Raw genomic sequence first — 24,392 nt, forward strand, 5'->3', positions numbered from 1 at the left:
TTTTATTCATCTACACAAAAATGGGCATTGAAGTTTAACAATTTCATTATTTAATTGTTTATTTACTGCCAACAAGACTGACAAGGAGAACTGAATATTGTTTAAAATTTGCATCTTATTGGCTACAAACCAAATATATTTTATTCCTGCTTTCATGTGCAGTTTGTTTGATGCTATTTTTATGAAAAGAGTTCTCCACCAGTCTTGTGCTGCAGGTCCAGACAGCTGGGGGAATGATCATAGCATATGTACTGACTTTCACATCAAATATAGATCAGGCTCCAAAAAACCTGGACCATACTCTTTCCATAATGCATCTGGATGGCATTTTTCTACTAGGCCCTCACCATCTGGAAGACACCCAATTTTTAAACACATCCTTAGTCTATGTTTTACCTTAATAGATTTGTCTGTAAGGAATATTTACTTTCTACAGGTACTTTTCATGGGGTGGCATTATGTCTGCAATCATCAAGTTATTCAGTCAGTAGACATTTCACTAATGCATTCCTTACCCGAGCAAAGTCATTTAAATACCATACCTGCTTGTGTGTTGCCTCTCGCACATTAAGGATCTTCCCTCTCAGCGGGAACACTCCATAGCGATCGCGTCCGATCACTCCCAGCCCAGAGACAGCCAGAGACTTAGCTGAGTCTCCTTCAGTGAGGATGAGGGTGCAATCAGACGAGTGTTTGCCACCTTGGACACAGATGTGAAAAAGATTAACAACTCATCAGTATGTAACCTTGTACAGTCTTTATTCTGACTCAAATGAGACATTCCTTTAAGTTAATCTACCAGCGTTCAAGATTGTTTATTTTATTAGACTATAATCCCTCTTACTCCATCCATGTCATTATGGTTGCTCTTTTCATTCAGACCAATAATTGTGGTTTGATGTAAAATGCCCCACTACATCCTGGCTTTAACTGTGACACGCCTCAACACAACGTTAGAATGACGGTGGGTCGTCAAGGTTAGCTCACTGTACAAAGCTGCAAGTGCTTAACGTTAATGGTTGATGCTACAGGTACGGACCCGTACCCGTAGCATCTGTACTAGAGGTACGGACCCGTACCTGTAGCATCTGTATTAGAGGTACGGACCCGTACCTGTAGCATCTGTACTAGAGGTACGGACCCGTTAAGGTCACTGAAGAGCTGGCGCCGGTTAACTACTATTTGCTGCACATTACAGGCAGTTTATATGAATGACTTTGACGGCGAACATTGTATAATTTAACCAAAAATACACCGTCTCCTCTCACACTTTAGACATTGCAGTTTTTACGCTTAATATCAATTTTTAACTGGGTGCTTAAGGTTTGCTTTTGTGGTCTAGATGAAAGTTGAATAATATTTGTAAAGACTCAAAAGGGCTCATCTGGAGGAGGCACAAAGACTGTGAACAAAGTGGTAAATTTCACTGGCAATGAAAAACTGAAATGAGATAAAGTGAGTGGGAACAGCCTTTGTTCCATTCAGAAACTAATACTAACTGATGTGAGTCACAACTCCATCCTGACATTATCCACGACCAGAATCAACACGTTGGAATAACTGGAATCAATACACTTAAAAAAAAACGCCAAAAACTGGAAATAAAAGCCTGTCTCTAGCAAAAGCCCGTGTTAAATAAAAGCCTAGTCCACTCAAATAGCTAGGATAAGTAAAAGCTTTTGAAGCAATACTGATGATATTCATTATTCCTGAAGCCTTGTAATTCCTTATAGGAATCTCTACAGACCTGTTACAGTGCCTACTCCACATCAACATTTAATTTAGTCAGAAGGGCAACAACCACTGCTGTACAGCTGGTGGTGGACATTCATTGTAACCCATTCTTCTCCACATTAAATATTGACCACACTGATAACACACCAGCATCATTGGCGTCATCTAGCTTGGGGATGCCTTTGATCTTGCTGTGCTTCACAGATGAGCACTTCTTATTCAGCTGCGTCTGAGCTTTGAACTTCACCCAGTTGAGTATACTCTCCACGATCCCGCAGTTGGTTGCCTGTGAGTGACAGAAACGTTCTTTCATGATTGATGTAAACTATTACAGGTGAGATTAGAGAACCCAGAAGCAATGAAGATTTGAAAACAAGTGAGAAACATCCTTACAGCTCTGATAAACTTGTCTGACAAAAGGCACTTGGACCCAAAGCTCTTGGTCTGCAGTGTCATGTTCTCCTTGGTCTGGGAGTCAAAGGATGGATTCTCAATCAGCGCGTTCACAAAGACCCAGATGTGGTTCTTCACCTGAATGAGACAGAGGTCAATATGGGTTTAATTTTATCTGTAGTGAATCCATTACAGTTACACCGACTTAAATTTTTCATAAAGTCTTTGTTGAGCTACCTGGAAGGGTTTGACCGACACGCCGGCCTTGTTCTTCTTCTTTACCACTTCAATAAGCTTGGAAACAATCTGGTCCACCACATAGTCAACGTGTCTGCCGCCCTGGAACATACAGTCTCCATGTTAGAAACACATTTTACTTTGCATCTATGTCAACTTGTTCCACTTCGCATGCATCCTGACAAATCCAAACAGATACCTTAGTAGTGGCGATGCTGTTCACAAAGCTGATTTGTTGGAATCCTTTCTCACTCATGGTCAGGCAAACCTCCCAACGATCGTTCACAGTTTCATTGACCACCTTCAGGGTCACGCCTGTCTCGTCCAGTTTGTCCTTCACATACAGATCCACATAGCTGCGGAAGCCATTAACCTTTAGTGGCACAGAGGCAGGATACAGATTAGGTGTAATAAGTGATATTCACTCATGCAGAATAACTTTAACAATCACAGCTGCTCCAAACCTGTCATTCAATTCAGTTTCTAAAATATTTCAACCTATGTCATATTAGGGGGAAACTGTAAAAATGTCCAGTGGCATCACCCTTGAACTAAAGAGATCTTTACCAAAACTATGTATTTATGTTATTTACAAAGAAACGTCATAATATGCAGTATGCACTACTGTTCAAAAGTTTGGGGTCACTCAGAAAATTTCATGTTTTCCATGAAAACTCACACTTTCATTAATGTGCTAACATAATTGTACAAGGGTTTTCTAATCATCAACTAGCCTTTCAACGTCACTAGCTAACACAATGTAGCATTAGAACACAGGAGTGATGGTTCCTGGAAATGAGCCTCTGTACCCCTATGGAGATATTCCATTAAAATCAGCTGTTCAAGCTAGTATAGTCATTTATCACATTAACAAAGTCTGTTTCATTTAATGATATCTTCATTGAAAAATAAGGACATTTCTCTGAGTCCCCAAATTTTTGAACAGTAGTGTATATGCACGTGTGCATGTATATAAACATATACAAGTATATACAAAAAATGTTCCTATCCATGCCAAAATTTGACTTATGGTGAGTTTCTATAGGACCAATACATTTCTTCTAGCTGGACATGACATAAACAAGTGACCAAAGACAGTAAGACATTGTGTTAGCGATGTGAATGGTGAATGTTCACTAATTGCATGTTTTTGATTTTTCCTATTTAAAAATGGAGGCTTCTCAGAGGGCCAGTTTAAGGCATTTTCTGATAGATCTAAAATGTACAATTACACTTGGGACTAAGAGCAGCTATAATGCCACACTAGTGGAACCCTACAGCGTAACGATTTGGGGAAGATCTAATTTTTTGATTAGATTTTTTCAAGTCAAGCTAAGCATAATATTCCCTGTGTAACAGGTTTTAAAACAAGATGGAGCATTATCATACGTATCATAATCATCAAAAGCATGATTGTCTCACAAGAAGGACACCATGAATATGTAAAAGCACCGACGCAGCAGTTTAAACCGAGTCAGACACACCGTACAGCATTTATCCAAAATCGCAGCCTTTGCGATTTGCTAATTGCATCATTTCAAGCTGTGATTTCGATTTGAAACGAATTGCTCAGCCATTTTAAATCTCAACTCTAACTTTAAAGAATGTGCAGCAAAAAAAGGGAAATATATGAGGATGGAAAGAAGACACTTACGGGTAATTTTTTGCCATTCAGCGACACTTTAACGCCCTTGCAGGAGCCGGCTACATCATATGCTCTGCGGGTAAGAAGCGCTACAATATCCTTGTCGAGTTTCTCCATCTTGAACTTGGACAGGTCTGGCTGGAAGGTCACGCAGGTGAAGTCATCCCCGTCAAAGAACTTGATCTTGGGTTCTGAGGTCTTGCTCATGTTGTTCTGCCACGTCTGAGGAGGGTCAAAAATGTAGTAACACACAGATATATGCTTGTGCTTACTAAATAGTCCGCTTTGAAAGTCTTTTATTCCATGACTTACAGGAATCAAAACCCATCCTGTACACAGATCTAAATATTAAACTCAGAACACCCTCCTTGTATTAAGTGCATTTAGTGATTGTCCTTTAGAGCCTCGATATGAAAACACCTGGTGATTTAATTACTGTGCTCTTACAACCCTTTCAGTAGTGATAATATACACAACCTTACCTGAGGTATGACCACAAGTCACAACCCTATAAAAACAGCAATTACTTTATTCACAGATCAAGTGGCACTGGTGAAATTTTTACACCACAAAGTGCTACAATTCGATGAATTTGGGTTTTACAGTCTGTAAACAAGTAAGACTGCCTTGGCGTGACTGTGACAGAGAATATAAATTTAAGTACAGCATAGAACAGCCTCTATACAGCATCATGTGGTAGTTAGACAGACGTTACAGGAAATATGCTGCATTCACTTTAATTACAGTACCAAACAGGAAATAATCACTGCTCATAATACTTGCTGCATAGAGTATTCAGATGAAGACAGAATGCAAACAAAAAGATATTGATTATTCGAGTCAACATTTTATCTTTTAGTGTGGTGGTAAAAATCACATTTGAGCAAAAATAAACAGAAAAACTTTCACTTTTAGACAAGCACAAGGGCAAGGGAGTATTATAGTCATCACTAAAATCAATGCTGACATGAAGATTATTACTTTGAAAAAGGTCTGGTGATTATATCAAAGTATAAAAACTACTGCTGATACTCTGTAGTTTATTCAAGAGAAGAACTACGTTACCTGTTTGAAACTGTGTCTGTACTCCTTGCAGGCAGTTTCCACTGTGAACTTTGTACTGAAGATGTTGCAGAGTTTAGCACCGTACCCATTCCTTCCACCTGAAGACAAACAATTAGTCAATTAGTACATCTGTCAGCACACAGCAAAAACAACCGATCAAGACATGAAGGCAGCTGCTCTAACCTGTGACCTTCTTCTCTTCATCATCATAGTTGCTGGAGGTGAGCAGGTGGCCAAAAATGAGAGCTGGGACGTACATCTTCTCATCCTTATGCTCCACCACAGGAATTCCTTTACCGTTGTTCCAGATGGAAATAGTGTTGGATTCACTGGTGAAGGCAAAGTAACAGGAGGGATGAGTTACAGAGGCTGTTTGAGTACAATCTGAATTATATCTAGTGTTTATGTTTAAGTGTACTGTGAACAACTGCAAGCTGTGTTGCTTTTCAGAAATACTGCAATACTTGTTTGTCAAATGACACGAATTGCATTAAGACAAAAGTAAGCTGATGCATTTGAGAATTTGGTGATTTATTTCCTCCAATACAATAGAGGGGTTTGTAGGAAAACATTTTCCTGCTACTCAATGCGGCAACACAAAAGAAGGATTGTTTTGTTATCAGTGCTGAGCCGCGCATTGTATTGGCATCCGTATAAAAAACAGAAACATCTGAGCTGCATTCATGTGATAGTATTTAGTAGTTTGTTTTTACTACTACTGCAATGGTAGACAACAATGTTAGTTAGCTGCTCCCTTTTATACAAGTAGAGATTATCTCAATTTTAGGACAACACTGCATTCTTTCTGTCAGTCATAAACCCCTATTTTCGATCTGTCCAGTGTCTCTGCATCTGCTAAAGCCTTACTAAAGTGGTAACAAACACTTCAGGTCACAGAGAAAACATGAAATGTGACACAGCCAAAATACAAGTTAGTATGTCAGTCGGGTTCTATGCTTTCTGGATGACCAGATGATCTTTTACCTAGTGATTTGCACTGCAAAAATATCCTGCTTAAATATGAGGAAAGAGCCTGGGGTAACAATGGGGTGCTTTTCTGCTTTTCTGCTTTTCTTTATCAAACCTAAATTTTTAAATATCTAAGAGACCCATTACATCCGATAAAGTGTGATGCAGTTTGGTTTGCGGTAACTCAGAAGAAAGATGCTTAATAGGCTCGGATACAAACAGGCTGAGGGAGCTGTGGAGAGGAACATTAACATCTCTATGAAACCACATTAGCAGCAGAGACCTGAGTGCGGCAGGGCTAATGGTAGCATTCATACAGCAGGGGACATTAGTGAGAGCAACAGCTTGGCTGAAGGACACACTGATGTTTCAGCATTAAGATGTGGATGCAGTTGGCAGTCTGGAGGTGAACCGCATACAAAGAAGTGTTCAGCTTTCAACGCAAGCATGTTATACTGCATTTCATCTGGATCCATGTCTCAAATCTGCTCCATCTACTGTATGCATTTACCAATATATCCAGCATGATGATACAGAACATACAGCTGGATACTGGCAGAGGCAGACTACGAGCCAGACAATTAATTACAGAAGTTACAGAAAAAAACAAAACAACAACCTCTGAGAATAGGGGACGCACAAGAAGCTGCCTGTTCCTTTTTAAGTACGCAAATCCAACAGTACTTTGATAGAAGTTCATTCGTTTTGGTGATTATATAACGATGTACTTACGGGTCTATGGTGATCTTAATGCCAGTCATGTTCTTGTCCCTTTGTTTGTTGTCTGCTGCATTAACTGTCAAGAAAAACATCAAAAAACAAAGTGAGACACAAAGAATGTTCAACCGATGCTTTTAGAAGGCAAAATTGACTTCGGTTGCAACTACGGATTACTTTTTATCATCAATTAATCTACAGTTTTTACAATAAATTGCTTAGTCTAAGAAATTTAAGAAAACAACCAAAGGCTCGGCGATTAATTGAATGGAACCAAGGTAATCAAGGTAAAACAATTACTGTGTCACATTGTGTTTTGCAGCTTTGCTCCTGCTTTGTCTTGTGGTATGTTGATGGTCAATCCTGGAATTTCCCTCAGGATTAATAAAGTATCTATCTATCTATCTCACATTGCATGTTTGTGTAGACAACATAAGTTACCTCTTTTTTTATATATTTTCTGTATATTAAACCATATTTAAATTTAAATTAGGCTATGTAAGTTAAATGGTACAGTTGTCAGCAAGACACATCCAGGATAGCAAAATATCTTTTTACAGTTAATGTACAGAGTACTGTGAAAATTACCTAGTTTCAAGATTTTTTTTAATGTTAGTAACACGTGTGAAAATGAGCCCAAAGTAAGTAAAAATGTGACGGGAGCAAAAAACACACACAAAGACTGCTTTAGGTTCAGAGGACTAAGCCATTCTTCGGGCAGTACTGCCAGTTCTACCATTCTCTGGCTACAACTGCTTCAAAGAGACAAATAAACAGTTAAAATTTTCCACTGTAAGCTATGAAACTTTAGTTTTAGAATTACAGCAGTACATATAATAGCCTATATTCCACATTTTACCTGTAAAAAGACTATAAGCAGGGCATAGTAAGGGACATACTCATGATACAAAGCTGCAGGGTATACCTTTCCAAATGAGAGAAATAATCACTGGAAACATCTAGCTAAAATTAAGAAGATGATGAACCGTGTACCCCTCTTGGTTAAGTTCAAAGAGACATGATGTTAAAAGAGCTTAAGGAAACACGTTTTAATTTTTCTTTCCTTTTTTAGTGAGAGCGTTTCGTACTTAAAGACATCCACCCCAGCCATGTGCCTCTTGTATAACTACATGGACAGGGCATTAATAGCCTGACTATGAAACAGCAAAAATCAAACACCATTACAGACACACAGGCTAGGAGGGCCAAGCGTGTAGGGAGGAAAGTGATGATCAACAGCTCTCCCATGTGGTGAGCACAGTGTTCAGTAGCATCATTTAAAAGCTGATTACAACGGTGCACTTTACTAGTACAGTCATCAAGAACAGAATTACTCCCACAATTAACTTAAGCATTAAAAACAATATTTGACAGGCAGGCTGCTTTATTAACTCTTATTAAGCCATAGAAAGCTGACTGAGTGGGGCTGCCCTTTACAGGAGAGAATAAATAAGGCTGCAGCTCTGACTATAAGCTGCCTCAAACACTGAAATCATTTCTCAGTTGGCTTTTCATTTGTCACAAATGTCTGCATTCAAGCACACAAAGATAAGCTCACAGAGGGAAACTAATCTCTGCATCCAGTCCCAGATCAGTGCTGCTGAGCAGCGCCAGCAGCAGACTGACTCAGTAAATGATGCTGACAATTTCACAGTGACAATAAACCTTTAATATCCCAAGCATGGAAGGACAGTCTCAAATGACAAATGGGCCTTTACATTAACTGAGCAGAGTAAGATGAAGGCTTCACATTTACTCACCAAGGATTTCATCAAAAATTTTGTACAGTCCAGGAACATAGGTGATTTCCCTCTGGTTCATTCCAATTTCTTCATCAAAGACCCACATTTGCTGAAAAGTTCAGAATATAAACACTGAGGCCACAGCATTGTACGGCACAAGGACCATGCTGGTGATTCACAAAGCATCAAGTGTAAGGAAATGATTATTTACTAGGCCAGTCATGTATCAGCTCATCTGGTGCAGTCTTAACTAAAGCCGGACATGGATTCTAAATATAAATAAGCTCCTGATTATTCATTAATTCAAATGATTATTAATTAAATTACTAAATGGCAGCTTTTGAGGAAACGAAAGAAGATTCTAGAGAATAGATATTTAATTCCGGAAAGGTTTAAAAGATGAATAATTTTCTAAATTTATATTGGTCGCAATTCAGTGAAGTTTTTGCTCAGCAGCTTCTCAACTGACACAAACCACAACGACACACTAACACATCAACTCAGGTGGTTGGAGAAGCTAGTAGCCTTAAAACAAAATAAAATACAGTACAATGAGGACACCTGATATACCAATTAACATTTAAACATACAAGTACACTTTAGTTTTTACAGACAGAGGTCAAGAAAGAACTTGTGTAACAGTACTGGATGACATAAATGTCATATTAGCCCAAATGCACGTGTAGAAATAACAGTTTTCCGCCTTTTACGATACAGTTGGTTTCTGTTAAGGAGAAGTTCTGCATCATTACGCAGTTACAAGAAGTGCTCAGACTGTAAACAGACTGTGAAACGTGACAGGAAGTTACATCTTGCATGAGAGGTTGTTTACCACAGCATGCTGCTGAGCTGTTCTGTTATCACCACCTGGGCATGGAAGGAGAGCACCAGTATACAGACAACGCAATGAGACAAAAGAGCATCTTTTTGGGATCAACTAGGAATCAACCAATTTTAGGATCTGATATTCATCCTTTTTACACTCATCAGAACTGTCAGTATTTTTAACCACTTTCAGATAAGCTAAATTAATTTTAAAATGCATTATTGTGTCTCTGATGCTGTCGCTCTTCTTTATCTCTAGTCCCCACTCTGCGGTCTCAAGCAATGTCCTGCCCCACAACGTTATCTGATTAGCCATACGTCACAAATAACCCACTATCTACACATAAACCAGCTTGATGTAGCTTCTCCTGTTCACATCTGCGCTTAAGGTGTTGATACAAAATGTCACTGCCACCATTTAAAATTAGTAGTGTTTCTGAATTACAGTGCAAACCTGTCAGAAAGCAGTTCATGTCCAGCTCACCTGAGTGATGGGCTCCACACTGCCAATGTATGTGTCTGGACGGAGAAGAATGTGCTCTAGCTGGGTCTTCTTCTGGTACACTCGCTCCACAGATAATTTGGAGCCTGCCTTGTCTTTCTTGGACCCTTCCATCTTTCCAGTATCACCTCTGCCGTTTGCAGCCTCCTGTTTGGCAGAATTGTTGTGTTGTTAGTAGATGTACATTTGTAGTAGAACCCTAGAACATGTAAGAAAACAACTCTGCTGTGTTGTTAACAGTATTACTGGTGCTCAGCACTATTAGGAACCTATATCATCTCTGGGGCTTTGTGATTTGGGTGAAAAATAGGCAACAGACGCAAACTACTGACAATTTTAAAGTAACTCTAGGGCAGCTTTTTAAATCCTCTGTCTTTATTCCAAACTACAGTAATACTTACAACAATCACACACTAACTATTGGTGAATATAAGATTAATTAATGAGAAGCTACAAGAAAATTACATACTTGCAGGTTGTGTTCAACATTTTACATCCAAGACAAAAACAAAACAATCTGCCGTCTGACTAGAGACAAAGGCAGTTGCATTGTCATCTCTGTCTATACTACATAATGTAAACTGTTTGCTTTCGTTGTCAGGAATGTCCTTCTGGTACATCATTTTATACTAGTATAGTAATAACAAGGAAATCCCAACAGCGTGGAACTAGACACTTCATACAAGTGCAGAGCCCAGCATGGAGACCCAGATGTCCTCAGACCCCCTCACTAAAATCACAATGACATAAACAGCATCCTCTGCATGATTTCCCTCAAGAATGGCCTCTCATCAACATGCATTTAGTAAATGAAGACAGTGCAGCGACCTGAGTTCAACCCCTTAGAATGCAATCAATAAATGACATTAACAAACTATAATAAGAGGCAGCAAGTGAGCTGAATTCCAAAACTGCTTTTGAACACCGAGCTGGCTAGAAGTGAATTCATCTCAGTAACATTGTACTTGAATGAAGTAACAATTTCAAGAGTGCAGAAATTTTCATCGATGCTAGCTTCAGTCATTTGCAACACCATAATGCAACATATGGTAAGACGAGGCAGAGAAAGTTCATTCATTCAGAACCTTTAAAACAACAACAGAAGTGAATATTTTTATAAATGGCATATAGGGCATTCGGAGACACAATGTAAGAAGACAAATATCACAATAGCGTTTAAAGGTACAGCATCTACCATACATACAAGTATACAGAACAGAACTTGTGACAGTGTTCTGTATGAAAGTAAGAAGCAGTACTGTCATCTGAAACTGTAGTATTCTTACTAGCCAATTGTTTGTGTCATATACCTAGCTGTTTTCTTAGTTTACCCTTGTTACAAAGCAGGCAAACAATAGCTGGTCTGTCCCTGTTTCTACCCCGTAGTACTGCTTGCTATTAACCTGTACACAAAAAGCACAACTTATAGGAAAAAAGTAGAAATCTAAAGCCACACGCATAACCAAATGCAGACAGTTGTAGACTCTGTGTGTGTGTGTGTGTAGGCTGGGATGTGGGTCAACATGCTGGTGTTCAGCCCTGGGTGAACTGTCTGTCCCTACGCTGCTGGGAATCCCTGCTCCTGGCCAACAGCAGCCTCCACATCTCCCACAGCATATTTCAGGACGTAGACTAGTCACACATGTAGTACATCGTAATAAGTGATCTACTGTGTTGGGCATCACGTGAGTTTATTGTAATAAACAATGTACTGTGGTAAACTTGGCCGTAAGGCTCAACTGTGTATCAAAGTTTAATTACTAAAATCAACTTCGAGTAAAGCTGGTTGGGACAATTTCTTTCCCTAACTTTCATTCACTTATGTTCACGATCTAATCTACGGACGCTTCGGGCTGCAGCAGCGTTACGGTTGACGTCCCAGGAGTAAAGAGACTATTTTGGTTTTCAGATTATTTTAGCGTTGAGATTACTGTTCAACAGCCCTGAATCAGGACTATAGCCTTTGTATACTGGTCAGAAATTTAAATGGAGACCGCAGCCGGCGGTCTTTAACTAGTATGAATGGGCAGGAAAATAAACACGACGGACTTCCTGGGGGATTTAAATGCTAACTAAAGCTAAGAGCGAGCTAGCGGCTTCTGCTTGGCTTTAAAAGCAGTACTAGGCATTACAAAAGTGTCACGAAAATTTTAAGCAATCTAAGTTGTTTAGTTGTGAGCCAAACTAACTTACCATCCAAGCCAGAGCCCCGCTTCCTGCAGCGCCGTTGGACATCTTCCTTTGTGATCCTTATTTTTCGTGATGCAGCTCGCAAAATGTCTTCAGTCCCAGTAAATTAAAAGTCCGTCTACATAACAAATGTCTCACTTGCTGAAAGGTACCCAAACCTGTTTTTCTCTCATGTTCTTTCTCCGTCTGCTTTAAAGATAATCCCTGGAGTGTATCAAAACAAGGAGAGGGGAGTGTATCCCAGCTATTGTTAAAATCGACAAGCGGTGGCACAGTAGGCCTAAACTTCCAACAAAGATGCTAACCCGGCTACTTGCTGCAAAATAAATACTGTACAAAACGCACGCATTAAATACGTTTACAACGACATGTGTAAACGAAGCATAACGAAAGAGCAGTTTAACTGAAAAGCTCTGAAATGATATAATTAAATCCTTTTCATTTAGTAATAAAAGGAATATTAGCTAACAGCAGCGCCCGCTGTCCGGCTCCGCCATCTGCAAGATAGACGGCGAATCGTCTCGCAGATGAACCGACCAATGAGATGGCTGCTTTTCAAAAGCGCCGGTTGTTTGACCAATAAGAGAAGTCCGCTTGTAGTGACCCTTGCTCTGCTTTCAACGCAAGATGGCGGCAAAAATCCACTTAAGCTTTGGCGCTGTAAAACTCACAGTGCGATTGCTTGACACTAAACTCGACTACGAGACTGCAAAAATATCGTAATTCATTACTCTACCTCTACACATTTACTAAGGTTCATCCCTCTCCATTACACCCATACTAACCTGCATTTGTTTAATGTATGGGAAGGGAAAAAAGGAGATGTAAAAATATCATAACTCATTATTAAACGACAGAGGGGGAAAAAAAGACTGTTTATTACTAAAAGGAAATCTGGAGCAACCTAAGTTGATAATATCAACCGTGGTTTGCTATGTGGAATGTCTCCATGCGTCACAAAGTACAGACACATTCACAGTGGCAGAAAATTTGACCAAAAACCTATGACTTTATGGCTATAACTGTGCATGTCTCACAGGTTAATTGGCCCTTAAGACATATTAAGTTTGTTACAGGTACAAATGTCATATTTTATTCATCTATCATTAGGCCATGCATGTTTAATCACCCTGGAGCACTTACACATTTAAATATTGTACTAATTTATCAATTGTAGAGCCTGAACTATCACCCCAAAAGGTAGCTTCAAATTTGTCAGAACAATGAAAAAAAACTAAAAGAAAGTAGAGGTCCATTTTTTTGTAGGTAAAAACAGGTGTTAAGCATCTTGTAGATGGACGATGATTTCAAATGATGTTTCCTCTTCCTCCTTCAAGCTCTGTCTGAACAACTGAGAATGCTGCCATGACTGGTCCCCTTCTCCACCGCTGAGTTCTGCAGAAACGATGAACTCTGAAGAACCGCACAGACTGGAAAACGACTGCATCTTCCCATCTTAACATTCAGGAACAGGGGAAGAAACTATCAGAAAAGATCACAGTAACATCTGGAGTATTTTCTATAGTATAATATACAACTGTACCTCCAGAGAATTCTGTTGTAGTCTGGCTTGAATGTAAGCGCCAACACACTTTCCCAGAGTGGAAAGTCTGGCTACTGGCTATGATAGAGGCCTGCTTTATCTTCAATCCTGCTGAAGCAAAGTCAAACTTCCAGCTGATTTTTCCCATAGAAGAGTCTTCTGTTCGGGCTATGTACACCTAAAGAAAGCAATACAATCAAGTATCACATTTGCAACTGTATGTATTCCCACACATCTGAAGTTTCTTTTCATCTCCTGTATTCCTGTTTTAATACACATCACCATACTGAGTTTATATCATAATAACAAAGATTTACAATCTGCTGTTAATCATATTCAACAACTGGCAGCTGTTCATCTATCCTCATATCAAACTAAATTGTCATTTAGCATAATTTCATTCAGTCAGCCTGACAGTGTTGATGTTTGCTGATTTCTTGGCTCTTCTACTGAGAGTTGAGCAACTGATTATTATAATTGTTATTATAATTGTCAATCGGTTGCAAGATTATTGATATCTATCTTGGGGACTGCTTACTGTCAGAATACTAGAAAGAATGCAAAATAATTTCTGCTTCCAGAGAAGAAGACTTAAAGCTGCTGTCCGGAGTTTGAATCGCAGCGTCTCCCAAAACACTGTTGGTCCCTCCCTCTGATTTCGCCCCTTTATTTGTGCACGCGCGCAGTACATGAGAGAAGTGCCCGGAGTGCTGCAGCATCTTGCCTGTTTTGCTGTTTTCCCCTCTTCTACATTTAGTACATTTAGTAAATAATAAAGGAATTACGTGAGAATGCTGTATTGAGTCTAACTTGTCCTAATACCAAAATAACATGAATCTGCTAGGACGAACGAGTAAAGTTTCAATATGCGATTACACTCGTGTATCCCTCTCGATGACGTTGTTTATCAAACTTAGTGCATTTACGCGTGTATATGTGTTACATTGTGTATTTATTTCTGTCTAGAGTTCAGAATTGCATGACTCCTCTGACGAAGAGTATGTCCCAGATGCCCCAACATCTTCCTCCAGAGGTCGGGTATCTAAACGAAGCCGTCAGGCGGGCTATGGAGGCCGTGGTCGGGGAGCGACGCGAGCACCCCGAGCCAAAAAACGTCCTGCAGTCTCTTGGCCTGACAAGCCGTGGGATTGGTAACTTTTCAGGAAGTTGCTGAGCCCTGATGCTCTCTCCTCCACAAGCAAAACAAATGTGCGCGCGGTTGCGTAGTGCGTAGCTCGCGCACCTCTGCATGGGCTTGCTTGCTGTGCACGTAACCGTTGATTGACAGCATGACAAAGCTGAAGCTCGAACTTGATTGGTCGGCAGCGACCGGCGCTTTTTGGAATAACATGGGGGTCTATGAGAGGAAGGCGGAGCTCAGGAATAAATTTTCATATCGCGTTATACTAACTTTATATTATAGTATCGAACTAGACTAACACATTTAAGCTTTGTTAAAAAATGATACATAAATTGAAAACAAACGGAAACTCCGGACAGCAGCTTTAAGGTTTGTTTTCATCATACAATATTAACTTCAATATTGTTTGGTTTTGGACTGTGAAGATAAGACAAACAATTTAATGACATGAATCAATGGATTTGTTAAAGGTTTCTGTATCATTGTGAGATAGCAGCATGGCCTCACTATAACTACAAGTGAACACACAGCTGCTGACGATCACATCATTGCGATCCTACAGCAATCCTACTTATTGGGACTTATCCATTGGAAATCATGCAACGACTGAGCATCCTTGGCCCAATACTCTGTTCTCTGAGTGCTTTTCTTGTTTTTTGTGTGGCAACTGCAGAGCTTCACCAGGCTTGACCAGTTCAACTACTTTTTAAAAAAAAAACATACTAATTAATTGAAAGTCAAGATATCGCTTCTGTAATGTACATTTTCAATATGTTTTCTTTTTTATGAGAGTAGTCCTTACAGGTTTCGAAACTTTTGATGTGTAAGAGTAAGTCCTTTAAAATAAATCTGTTTTTGATCCAATCTGGAACTAAAAAAAAAGTTAGTGAGCCTCAACAGGTCAAAACTGATTTACAAAATACAAACAAGATGTGTGCATGTCAAAAAATATTCTGTCTGGGGTAGCTGGATGTGGAGGAGTGCAGTGCCTCGGGGCCGTAACATATCCGTTTGAACACAAACTACATTAAAAAACGTGAATTTACAGAAATCATTTTTCACTTTGGTCTTTACAATAATTGTTCACACAATTAAAGAGGACTGCTGTTTATACTTCTGCTTTGTTGTCATTACAAATGAATGCATGACAAAGACACTGTTACATGTAGGGTTGACGAAACAATAAAGTGAAAACTACAACTTTGTTCATTCTAAAATATTAAACATACCATATTCCAGTCACGTTCCACTTTCTTGAAAACCGACTCCTTCCTCCACACACACTGATCCCAGTTCTGGATCTTTTCAGAGTTGTTGGATACTCTACAGTACTGATCTTTGGTGATATTGTAGCGCACATGTAGTAACTTGTCACTCTTTTCTTTCTCAGTAGGAGTAAACACAAAACCTGCATTCTGGAGAAAAAAAAAGCACAGACACACTTTTTTCAGCAAAAAACACACCGCTGAATTATACATCCACCTACTAAAACAATCCAGGTATGACATGCAAAACTACTAAAATGTTAAGAATACAATACAGGTGGCTTAGCATCCAACACTGATCCTCTTGTGTGTTTCTAATGCTGTTGTGAATTATTCTATTAATAAAACTGGTTTTATGTGGAAAACGAAATAATTGAACGCAATCTCAATTGACATTTTTTCTTTTTAGGTATATTGAACTAAAATGACTACAGCTGATCATCATCAACCTTGGAATAAAATGATCTTCATGAAGGCTACAATGGTCAGTTTTTCCACATATAAAGACGGATGCAGACAACAGCTCCCCATGAGTGACGCCAAAACATTTTGATTGCTCCATGGTGGCTGATTGCAAAACAGCTCTCTCCATGTCAGTGAATGGTCAGTAAAAAACAGAAATAAATAAATTGAAAAAATAATCAAAATTTTTTTGAATTAATTGTTATTGCCTATAAAAACTGTCATCATAATTCACATCCATGACCGTGGTTTTCTGTAAGTTAAGTTTGTGTCTTGAATTTCAGATTCAGAAAACTTTATTTGTCCCCAGGGGGCAATTAAACTTAATTAGTAAGTTAGGACTAGTGTTAGCCAGAACCACAACCAATGTTGGCCCCACCTCCCAATACGTTTGTTTCTTACTTTCTTATGAAAGAAAACCAACAAAAAAATACACTAAATAACTGTTGTCAACTTCTTTATTGTTATCTTCATTTGACCCGTCTCATTTTATTCCAAAAAAAGTTTCAACACAAACAGAATAGTATCACCTTCTTGAAGGGAGGACTTCTTTAGGCTGCATCATTTTCATTAGGTACACTTCATAAACTGGCAACTGAGTATAGATGAATTACATCATCTTGCAATTGTCCAAACATTCATGGTCTGACATGTACATGTAATTTGAAAAAGCTGCACTATATCTGGGGGCTTAATTTTGTAGCTGTGGGTTCTATCAGTTGTGGTCGTACTGTAGCCACAAAAATAACATAAATCATGGTGACAGGCAACAAACACAAAAAACCTAAGCCAGACTAGTCTCCACTATTTGGAGGTAAACTGAAAATGGTTTCCCCAGTTGCGTCTGTAATCTTCTGTTGGTGTATAGAAAAAAGTTCAGTAGGTCAAAGTAAAGCCGCAACTCTCAGGAATCGTTTTTCCATTAGCTTTTGTTTTCTCAGCAGTTACTTTGTAATAGTAATGTTATCATAAGCAGCAGAACTATTGTCCAGAATTCACAATGCACAATGTGAATACATTCTGTTTTTTCCAGTGAGGATCTCAGAACTTAGACAAAACAGTAGCTTCATTTATCAGTAATGACCATCCAAAATATAGTTTGAAGCCTGATATTGTTCCCTAGCCAAAATTTAAAGGAGTTCTTTATGGCACAATCATGTTGTTGATGGGAACCAGCCTACAGACACTGACAGTAAAACAGATATATGTGTGTTAGAGTAAGCCGCTATTCAATATATTTTACCTGTGTGGAGGTCCCAGTATCAGCGCCACTGGTCTCTCCCCGTGCTATCCTCCAGGCCAGAGAGCCAGAGTTGCGACCCCCCAGCTCTCCTGGTTTTGGTTTCTTTGGGGAAATGAACTCTACCAGCTCGACCAGGAGCCTCTCCGTCAGCTCCTTCTTCCTGTCTGGACTCAGGGACTGCTGCCTCTTCAGTGTTTAGAGGAGAAAAAAGGCGGTTTACATCACAGCCACCACAACAATTAATCTCACAGACACGGTTAAAAGGATTTAGACTTACAGATGCACAGAGTCCATTAATGGTGTGCAGGAGCCAGGCTTCCTGAACCCTGGTTCTTCTCGACAAAACCTCTGGATGTTTGCAGGAATACCTCCACGTCACATCAACCACCTGCAGCATGAACACACACTACTGTCTTTCTATACTTGTAAGGGCCCTCACTCACAAAATGCATGCCCCTTTCAAGACCGTAATGATCACAACTAAATGCCTAACTGTAGTGTGGACTGGCCCATATGTCCTTAAAATGCACAAATGTCTTCATTGAAATGGTTTAAGACTAAAACACGTCTTTAGAAGAACAGCAATGCAAAGCAACATCCACACTAAACTATTTCAATTATCCACTGAACCTGGAAGACAATCCATCTGTAAACAACAGTGTAGAGCGCCTCCAACACAGCTAAAGAGGTATGAGGAATTTGTGCATTTCAAAACAAAAGTCACAGATGGTGCCAATTCTTATACTAATGAGAATTATACTAATAAAAAGAAGTAAAAGATGCAGGTTTCAAACGGTTTCAAACCTTTTACGCATGTTTTATGAGGAAGGAAACACATTCAACCTGTTTGTTGGACCTCAAGGAAGTGCGTATGTTTTACTGAGCAACACTGAATGTAAACTTCTTAAAGGAGCAGTCTGGAGATAGTTCATAGTTCCTGTAATTCAGCAAATCATAACTTATGAGTAGTGTTTTATCCAAAGCTTAATATAGCTTACTTGTCTGTGCCATTGAAGTCAAATATTGTCCAAATGCTCGAACACTATATACATTAATCTGCACCTGAAAGCAGTCCCCAGCAATTACTAATATTTGAGGACATCTAATAAAAGTGGAAATGTCATAAAACATGCTGTTCACCCATGTAGAAAACATGTTAATACTCATTTCCAAAGTCACTGCTAGTAAGCAAAGTGAAAGCAGGAAGTCACAGAAAAGGGGAAGACACAGTATTACATAAAAATGGGAATAACACACCGCACAGCCTCAGACCTTCCTTAAAATGGAGCTAGCTTACCAATACATATGGGCTGTACTCACTCAAAGAAGAAAAGCTAAATAGAGACATATAATGAATTCATTAATTAAATTAGAAAGACAGGAAAGAAAAAGTATAAAGTGATTGGACTTCTGCATTATTGGTTGTGGTCAATAGATTTGCTAATAGCAAATAGAGTATTTCACTGAATCCATCTTTACGGGCACTGATACTTTACATTACTATTTACTTGACAGTTGTTTTAACTCACCCCAGAAGGGATCCTAAAAAGACAAAAATCTCAACTAAAAATGAAACTCGACTGATAGTGCTTAGTTTAGCAATTGATAGTAAAAGTAGTGACAGTATTAGTATGTGTCTGACCTGGTCCTTAGAGAAAGCCAAAACGTAGGCCAGTTTCTTTCCCCAGCCGATTTCATACAGCAGCGGTTTATCACAGACGTTCTCACACGAGTCGCAGTGCAGCCAACGACGCTGGGTGGCTGAGTAAATCTCTGTCCACACATGGTCTGAAACAACACACAGTTGTAGGTGGCAATAGTTTAATAACAGACCAAATAAGAATATAAGAGATGTGGTGACATGCTCTTAATACATTAAACTCATGTACGAAAGAGTCCTGCCAACATACACTGAAACTGTACTTGGATACATGGACAAGATGCCCTCAGGTTAAAAAAACACACACTTTTTTTTTTAACCTTGTTTACACATTCATGTGCTGTTTTTATGTGTTAGAATACATATCATGAGTATTTTTTTTAAAAGCAGTCACCAACATGGCTGAGCAATTCCATCTTGATGCTACTGATGACAGCCTCACAAACACGGACTCAAACAGCCAGAGTTTCATACATAACAAACGTAAGGAATCAATCAGGCTTCAGATTTGGTTTCCAGTTCAAACATGTCTGGCTGACTTTCTTTAACCTTACAACTTGCCATTGTGTGGAGTAGAGTTGTGCGTCTCTGAAAAGAGTCAAAGCTGAGCGGGTGTACTTGAGTTGCGGCAAGTAGCAAAGGGGTGGGTGGTGAGAGGGTTGGGGATACTAGATCCATACATAGTAAAAGAGCCAAAAGGTGTGGTACATCGAAGTCGTTTGAAAACATGAAGGGATTATGTTCACTGAAAAAAAAACATTATTATTATTATATGTGTAATAATTTTTATTATAATATTATAATTATAATATCAATTTTCTGGGTTTAAATCAATGCCAGGATGAGTAGTTCAAAATCTAAAGTAACAAAAACCAGTATTCAGATTGGACTGCTTAAAATTGTGTGATATTGAAGATTGTGATGAACATATGAAACAGAGCAGTGCAAGTAAACTCCCAGTTTTTGTTTTCGTGCAGAGAATCAAAAAAGTAATTTAGGAGCCTCATCGGTCACTCATGGACATACCTGTGCTGTCCCAGATGTACCTGGCCTCAAGTCCAAGAGCTCTGCAGCACAGGGTAAAACAGTTGGCCCACTCCCCACAGCGCCCCCTTCTGGTTTCCAGCAACTTCTCGGGATTGTTGTACCTGGGGTTTTGAATAATGACAAAATAGGCATAGAAAATGGACATTAAACAAAGCAATCAAATTCTCCATGTGCAGGACAAGTTACTATTTTTAGAACTGACTGATAGCTAATGTCAAAAATAAAAGTAATCTGAACTGAAGAGATCTAAATTATAAAATGATGCAAATGGGCAAAAAGTACTAATGAACCAAAATAAGAATTCCTTCAAGGTAAAAACCATCAACCCTGTGATGACACTGGTTCTCATGAGGACCTTCTTAGGAAGTTACTCAGAAATCAACAACAGCTAAACAGGAGCTCAGGTTAGAGCCATGTCAGTGCCTCAAACTGTATGAATCAGACCTTCATGGTGAGACTGCTGCAAAGAAACCACTACTGAGGGAGACCAAGAAGAGGAAGAAAAGAACTGGTTGGACCAAGGAACACAAGCTTTGATGATGTGAGGAATTTTATTGGTGACCATTTCACCAGCATGACTACCACAACATTCTGCAGAGACTCAACATCTCATCTGGTTTGAGCTCAGTGGGACCATGATTAGTTTTCTAGAAGGACAATAAGGCTGTTTGATCAAGAAACAGAGTGATTGAGCTTCATCAGATAACCTGACCTCCACAGTCACTTGGCCAAACCCCATCAGAAAGACTTTGGAATGAGTTGGAGCACAGTGAATGAAAAGCAGTCAGCAAGAGCTCAGCATACATGTCAACTCCTTCAAGACTGTTGGAAAAGCTGCAAGTGACGAACTCATGAAGCTGGTTGGAGAATGAAGAGCGTGCAAAACTATTATTGAAGCAAAAGGAGACTACTTTTTTAAAAAATCTAACTTTTAAAGCATATTTTGTTTGATTACTGCATTATTCAGCCTGTGTTATTTTAAAATAATGTCTTCAGTTTTGTTGTACAAGGTAGAGATTAGAACAATATAGGAAAAAAGTTTTAATGAATAGGTGTGCCCAAACTTTTAACTGGTACTAGTAAATGCTGTGAAAAGGCATTTTAATATCTAACTTGTTCTACAACCCAATCTTATTTCTAATAAGCAAAAATGCAAACACACACACACACACCTGGGGAATCGGGTGGAGAGTCGGCAGCTCTGACAGTAGTGGTTCTCCACTCGCTGAGCTCCCCAGCGGAGATCATCGGTGCTCGGACTGAGGGATCTGCCATGTTGGGTGGGACCTCCACAGCGGCTGCAAGGCAAACAGTCCACCCAGGAGAAAAAGTCCTGCTTGAACCACCTGAGCAACTCCAGCACCAGGAAATCTTCTATTCCAAGTTTGCATTCTACAAACACACAGCAAATCATACATTTAGCATAATTAAAGAATCAATTTGAACACATTTTACTACACATAAAGAACTGGGTCTTCTGAATGAGTGATGGGACTTCACCTGGGTCAGCTTCTTTCGCCTCCTTGAGCTTTTTTTGAGCAGCAGAAGATAGCTCTTGGTGAGGGATGGAGCTCCTGGCTTTCAGCTGCAACTCAGGGTTTTCATACAGCATCACGTGTTGGAAGTTAGACTGTAGAGTCACAAAAAAGCTCATACTGCTCTCCTGTCACACACACACACAAAAACATACAGACAGATGAATAAATAGAAGAAAGCTAACAGTCCTAACAGTATTTTCTATTATTCCAATACTACACTATTCAAAAGATCTATAGCAATATTACAGAATAACTTGCATAAATTAGTTTCTGTATGATGGAAAGATAGCTCAATGTCAACCTCCTTATCTGGTCTGGTTGCATTCACTTCAAATGATAATTTTCATTATTTTATCATTTAATTTCATTTAGTAGATGCTTTTATCCAAAGTCACATATATTGGAGACTAGATACAACTCAAGGTAGGTACGCAGGGCCCCACTAAGGACCTCACAAAATCTCCAGAAATGTCCATCATTCTAAACTTCCCAATAAAACTGTAGCGTTATACTGATAATACAGCAGAATACTTCACATGAATTCATTCACAGATTCAACCATTCAATTCATCGAGGAGAACCGCGTTTACCAGGGAAGATGGCTGCTGTGGAGGTGGTACTATTGGCTGGCTGGAGGTAGCAGTGGCTCTGTTTGGAGCTGAAGTTGAAGCTGAGGCTGAGGCTGAGGCTGAGGCTGAGGCGGCCGGAGCAGCAGGTTGGGTAGGACATCCTCCACGCAGCCTCTGATCCCTCTCCTCTGCAATAGATTCCCTGATGAACTTCAGCTGCTCCACAGATGCAGATTTGGGAAAGACTAAGTGGGTCTCAGCCTGAAAAGAAGTCGTTTACCCATAGTTATGCAGATGACCAATAAAGCTCCAGGCAATGATGTAAATGATACACTGACTTTAATCTACTACTATAGATACCCAGAAGTTAATTATCAATTACCTCCTCAAATCCCATTTCAAAGAGACATTCGACAGCACCTTTGATGGGCAACACTTTGGTAGAGAAAGTGGGATTGCCAATACGGATCGATCTGTACTTCTCCTCATTGGGATACCTGTTGGGGTGACACATGATGATCATATAAGGAAGTATCAGCAAGCTGTCTGGTTAGTGCACAGTAAATTCTCAACCAAATTAAATGTGTTCTCTAAGGACAAAAAAGTTCTGTGCTAATTTATCCCAAACATACTTGATAAAAATAATAATGGATTAGATTTATATAGTGCTTTTCAAGGCACTCAAAGCGCTTCACAATGGATCCATTATTCATTCACTCACACATTCTCACTCTGGTGGTGGAAGACACAGCTGCCCTGGGGCAGACTGACGGAAGCATGGCTGCCAATCCTACGGTCCCTACGACCACAACCATTCATTCAACATTCACATGCATTCGTACACCAGTGTGAGAGCAGCAAGGCGGGAAAAGTGTCTTGCCCAAGCACATGACAAGGCGAGAGTGGGAATCGAACCGACAACAAAACTGCAAGATGAAATTTGGCCAAAAAAAATAAGCACAGAAAAAGAGTGCAAGAAAAAATAGTCAATGAAAAACTGCAGAGCATATCTCCAGAAATGGCCACATAATGTTTCTTTTTGCTGAAACTTCTTACAGTTTTGTTTTCTGTAGTAACATATCTATGTGCCAACTCTAGCTTGACATATATGGCAGAGGCACAGATGACTAACTTCGTGGATAATTTAGCAACTGAAACCTGCTTTCTGCTGAGTCACATATATGCCCAGTTCCCTAAAACAGCCGAACTTTTTCTAGGATCCTGCATGAATGGGCGTGTGCTGAGACATACCAAAGTAAAAGAACAGATTTTTTTATAGTTTGGTTCACATTGTGCGTGAACAGCAACACACAGCAGCTTATATCACGGATCCTGTCCAAGTTAGTCATCTTTTACTAGCGATTTGCTGACGACATGGTGTAGCTATTGTGGCGTTTATTGGTAATGTACAAAATATTTCTAACACAATCTCAGTTTGACGTGTTCTACCGTTGTGGTGCGTCATTGCGTTGATAAGTTCACAACCTTACCTTAAAATATTGTCAGCGTATGTGAGGAGCAACTTGGCGACGTCTAAGAAGACTTCGTTTGGATTCTCACACAGTGCTGTGACTGCTGGTGACACAGCCATGTTGCTATTTCTCAGACAAACTGTCCTGTCCTGTCACTTTTAAAATACAGTAGCTAATGCTAACAGTGCAAGCTGACTTACTCACTCTGGTGTCTTTCGGCTGTGTTTGGGGTCCTGGATGTAGCTGCCATATGAACGCCTGAATACATGTTCGCAGCTTTAATAATGCTGTGCATATTTGCGTTTCACCGTAATAATTGATTTGATTGATTAAGCACATTTATACTATTGCTTACAATGGAATCGTGGTGCTTGCATTTATTGAATATTTAATAGTTATACTGATCAGGCGTTCGCTAATGCTGCCTAAAGTT

The 24,392-nt window shown here is 39.5% G+C and overlaps 2 protein-coding genes and 1 long non-coding RNA gene across 5 annotated transcripts in view; 1 reads left to right on the plus strand and 2 right to left on the minus strand.

Annotated features, from left to right (window-relative positions):
- top2b (DNA topoisomerase II beta) overlaps window positions 1–12,538 on the minus strand; it is a 30,021-nt gene extending 17,483 nt beyond the window's left edge. Inside the window, exons 1-12 of one of the 2 annotated variants that reach the window (XM_051955796.1) lie at window positions 12,023–12,538; window positions 9,812–9,976; window positions 8,521–8,611; window positions 6,776–6,839; window positions 5,258–5,403; window positions 5,075–5,172; window positions 4,019–4,231; window positions 2,564–2,737; window positions 2,365–2,466; window positions 2,128–2,265; window positions 1,882–2,020; window positions 543–700 (exon numbers count right to left, since the gene is read on the minus strand). In XM_051955796.1, the coding sequence (XP_051811756.1) occupies window positions 543–700; window positions 1,882–2,020; window positions 2,128–2,265; window positions 2,365–2,466; window positions 2,564–2,737; window positions 4,019–4,231; window positions 5,075–5,172; window positions 5,258–5,403; window positions 6,776–6,839; window positions 8,521–8,611; window positions 9,812–9,976; window positions 12,023–12,064 (1,530 nt within the window). In that variant the 5' untranslated portion in view covers window positions 12,065–12,538. The remainder of the gene's footprint in view (window positions 1–542; window positions 701–1,881; window positions 2,021–2,127; window positions 2,266–2,364; window positions 2,467–2,563; window positions 2,738–4,018; window positions 4,232–5,074; window positions 5,173–5,257; window positions 5,404–6,775; window positions 6,840–8,520; window positions 8,612–9,811; window positions 9,977–12,022) is intronic. The other variant, XM_022191897.2, reaches the window with a different exon arrangement.
- LOC127536169 (uncharacterized) overlaps window positions 1–14,685 on the plus strand; it is a 358,454-nt gene extending 343,769 nt beyond the window's left edge. For both annotated transcript variants that reach the window (XR_007945157.1, XR_007945158.1), the window contains exon 4: window positions 14,596–14,685. This is a non-coding gene — a long non-coding RNA (uncharacterized LOC127536169). The remainder of the gene's footprint in view (window positions 1–14,595) is intronic.
- On the minus strand, window positions 12,876–24,203 carry ngly1 (N-glycanase 1). The gene is made up of 12 exons (XM_022191898.2): window positions 23,978–24,203; window positions 22,870–22,984; window positions 22,509–22,748; window positions 21,881–22,043; window positions 21,553–21,772; window positions 20,360–20,481; window positions 19,316–19,461; window positions 17,951–18,061; window positions 17,674–17,859; window positions 15,933–16,118; window positions 13,563–13,740; window positions 12,876–13,474 (listed from the first exon to the last, which is right to left on the minus strand). Exons 1-12 carry the CDS (start codon window positions 24,076–24,078, stop codon window positions 13,299–13,301), a joined length of 1,944 nt encoding a protein of 647 aa, XP_022047590.2. The 5' UTR covers window positions 24,079–24,203; the 3' UTR covers window positions 12,876–13,298.
- Window positions 24,204–24,392: the final 189 nt, after the last annotated feature.

Source organism: Acanthochromis polyacanthus, chromosome 11, assembly GCF_021347895.1.
Source record: "Acanthochromis polyacanthus isolate Apoly-LR-REF ecotype Palm Island chromosome 11, KAUST_Apoly_ChrSc, whole genome shotgun sequence".
In the NCBI taxonomy this organism is placed as follows: domain Eukaryota; kingdom Metazoa; phylum Chordata; class Actinopteri; family Pomacentridae; genus Acanthochromis; species Acanthochromis polyacanthus.

Excerpts from the sequence above, each read along its gene's own strand:
- ngly1 (XM_022191898.2), bottom strand. The coding sequence starts at position 24,078 with ATGGCTGTGTCACCAGCAGTCACAGCACTGTGTGAGAATCCAAACGAA. Across the intron at positions 19,462-20,359 it reads GTACATCTGGGACAGCACAG|ACCATGTGTGGACAGAGATT; the intron begins GTATGTCCATGA and ends GTGTTGTTTCAG. Across the intron at positions 16,119-17,673 it reads ATACTGGGACCTCCACACAG|AATGCAGGTTTTGTGTTTAC; the intron begins GTAAAATATATT and ends TTTTTTCTCCAG.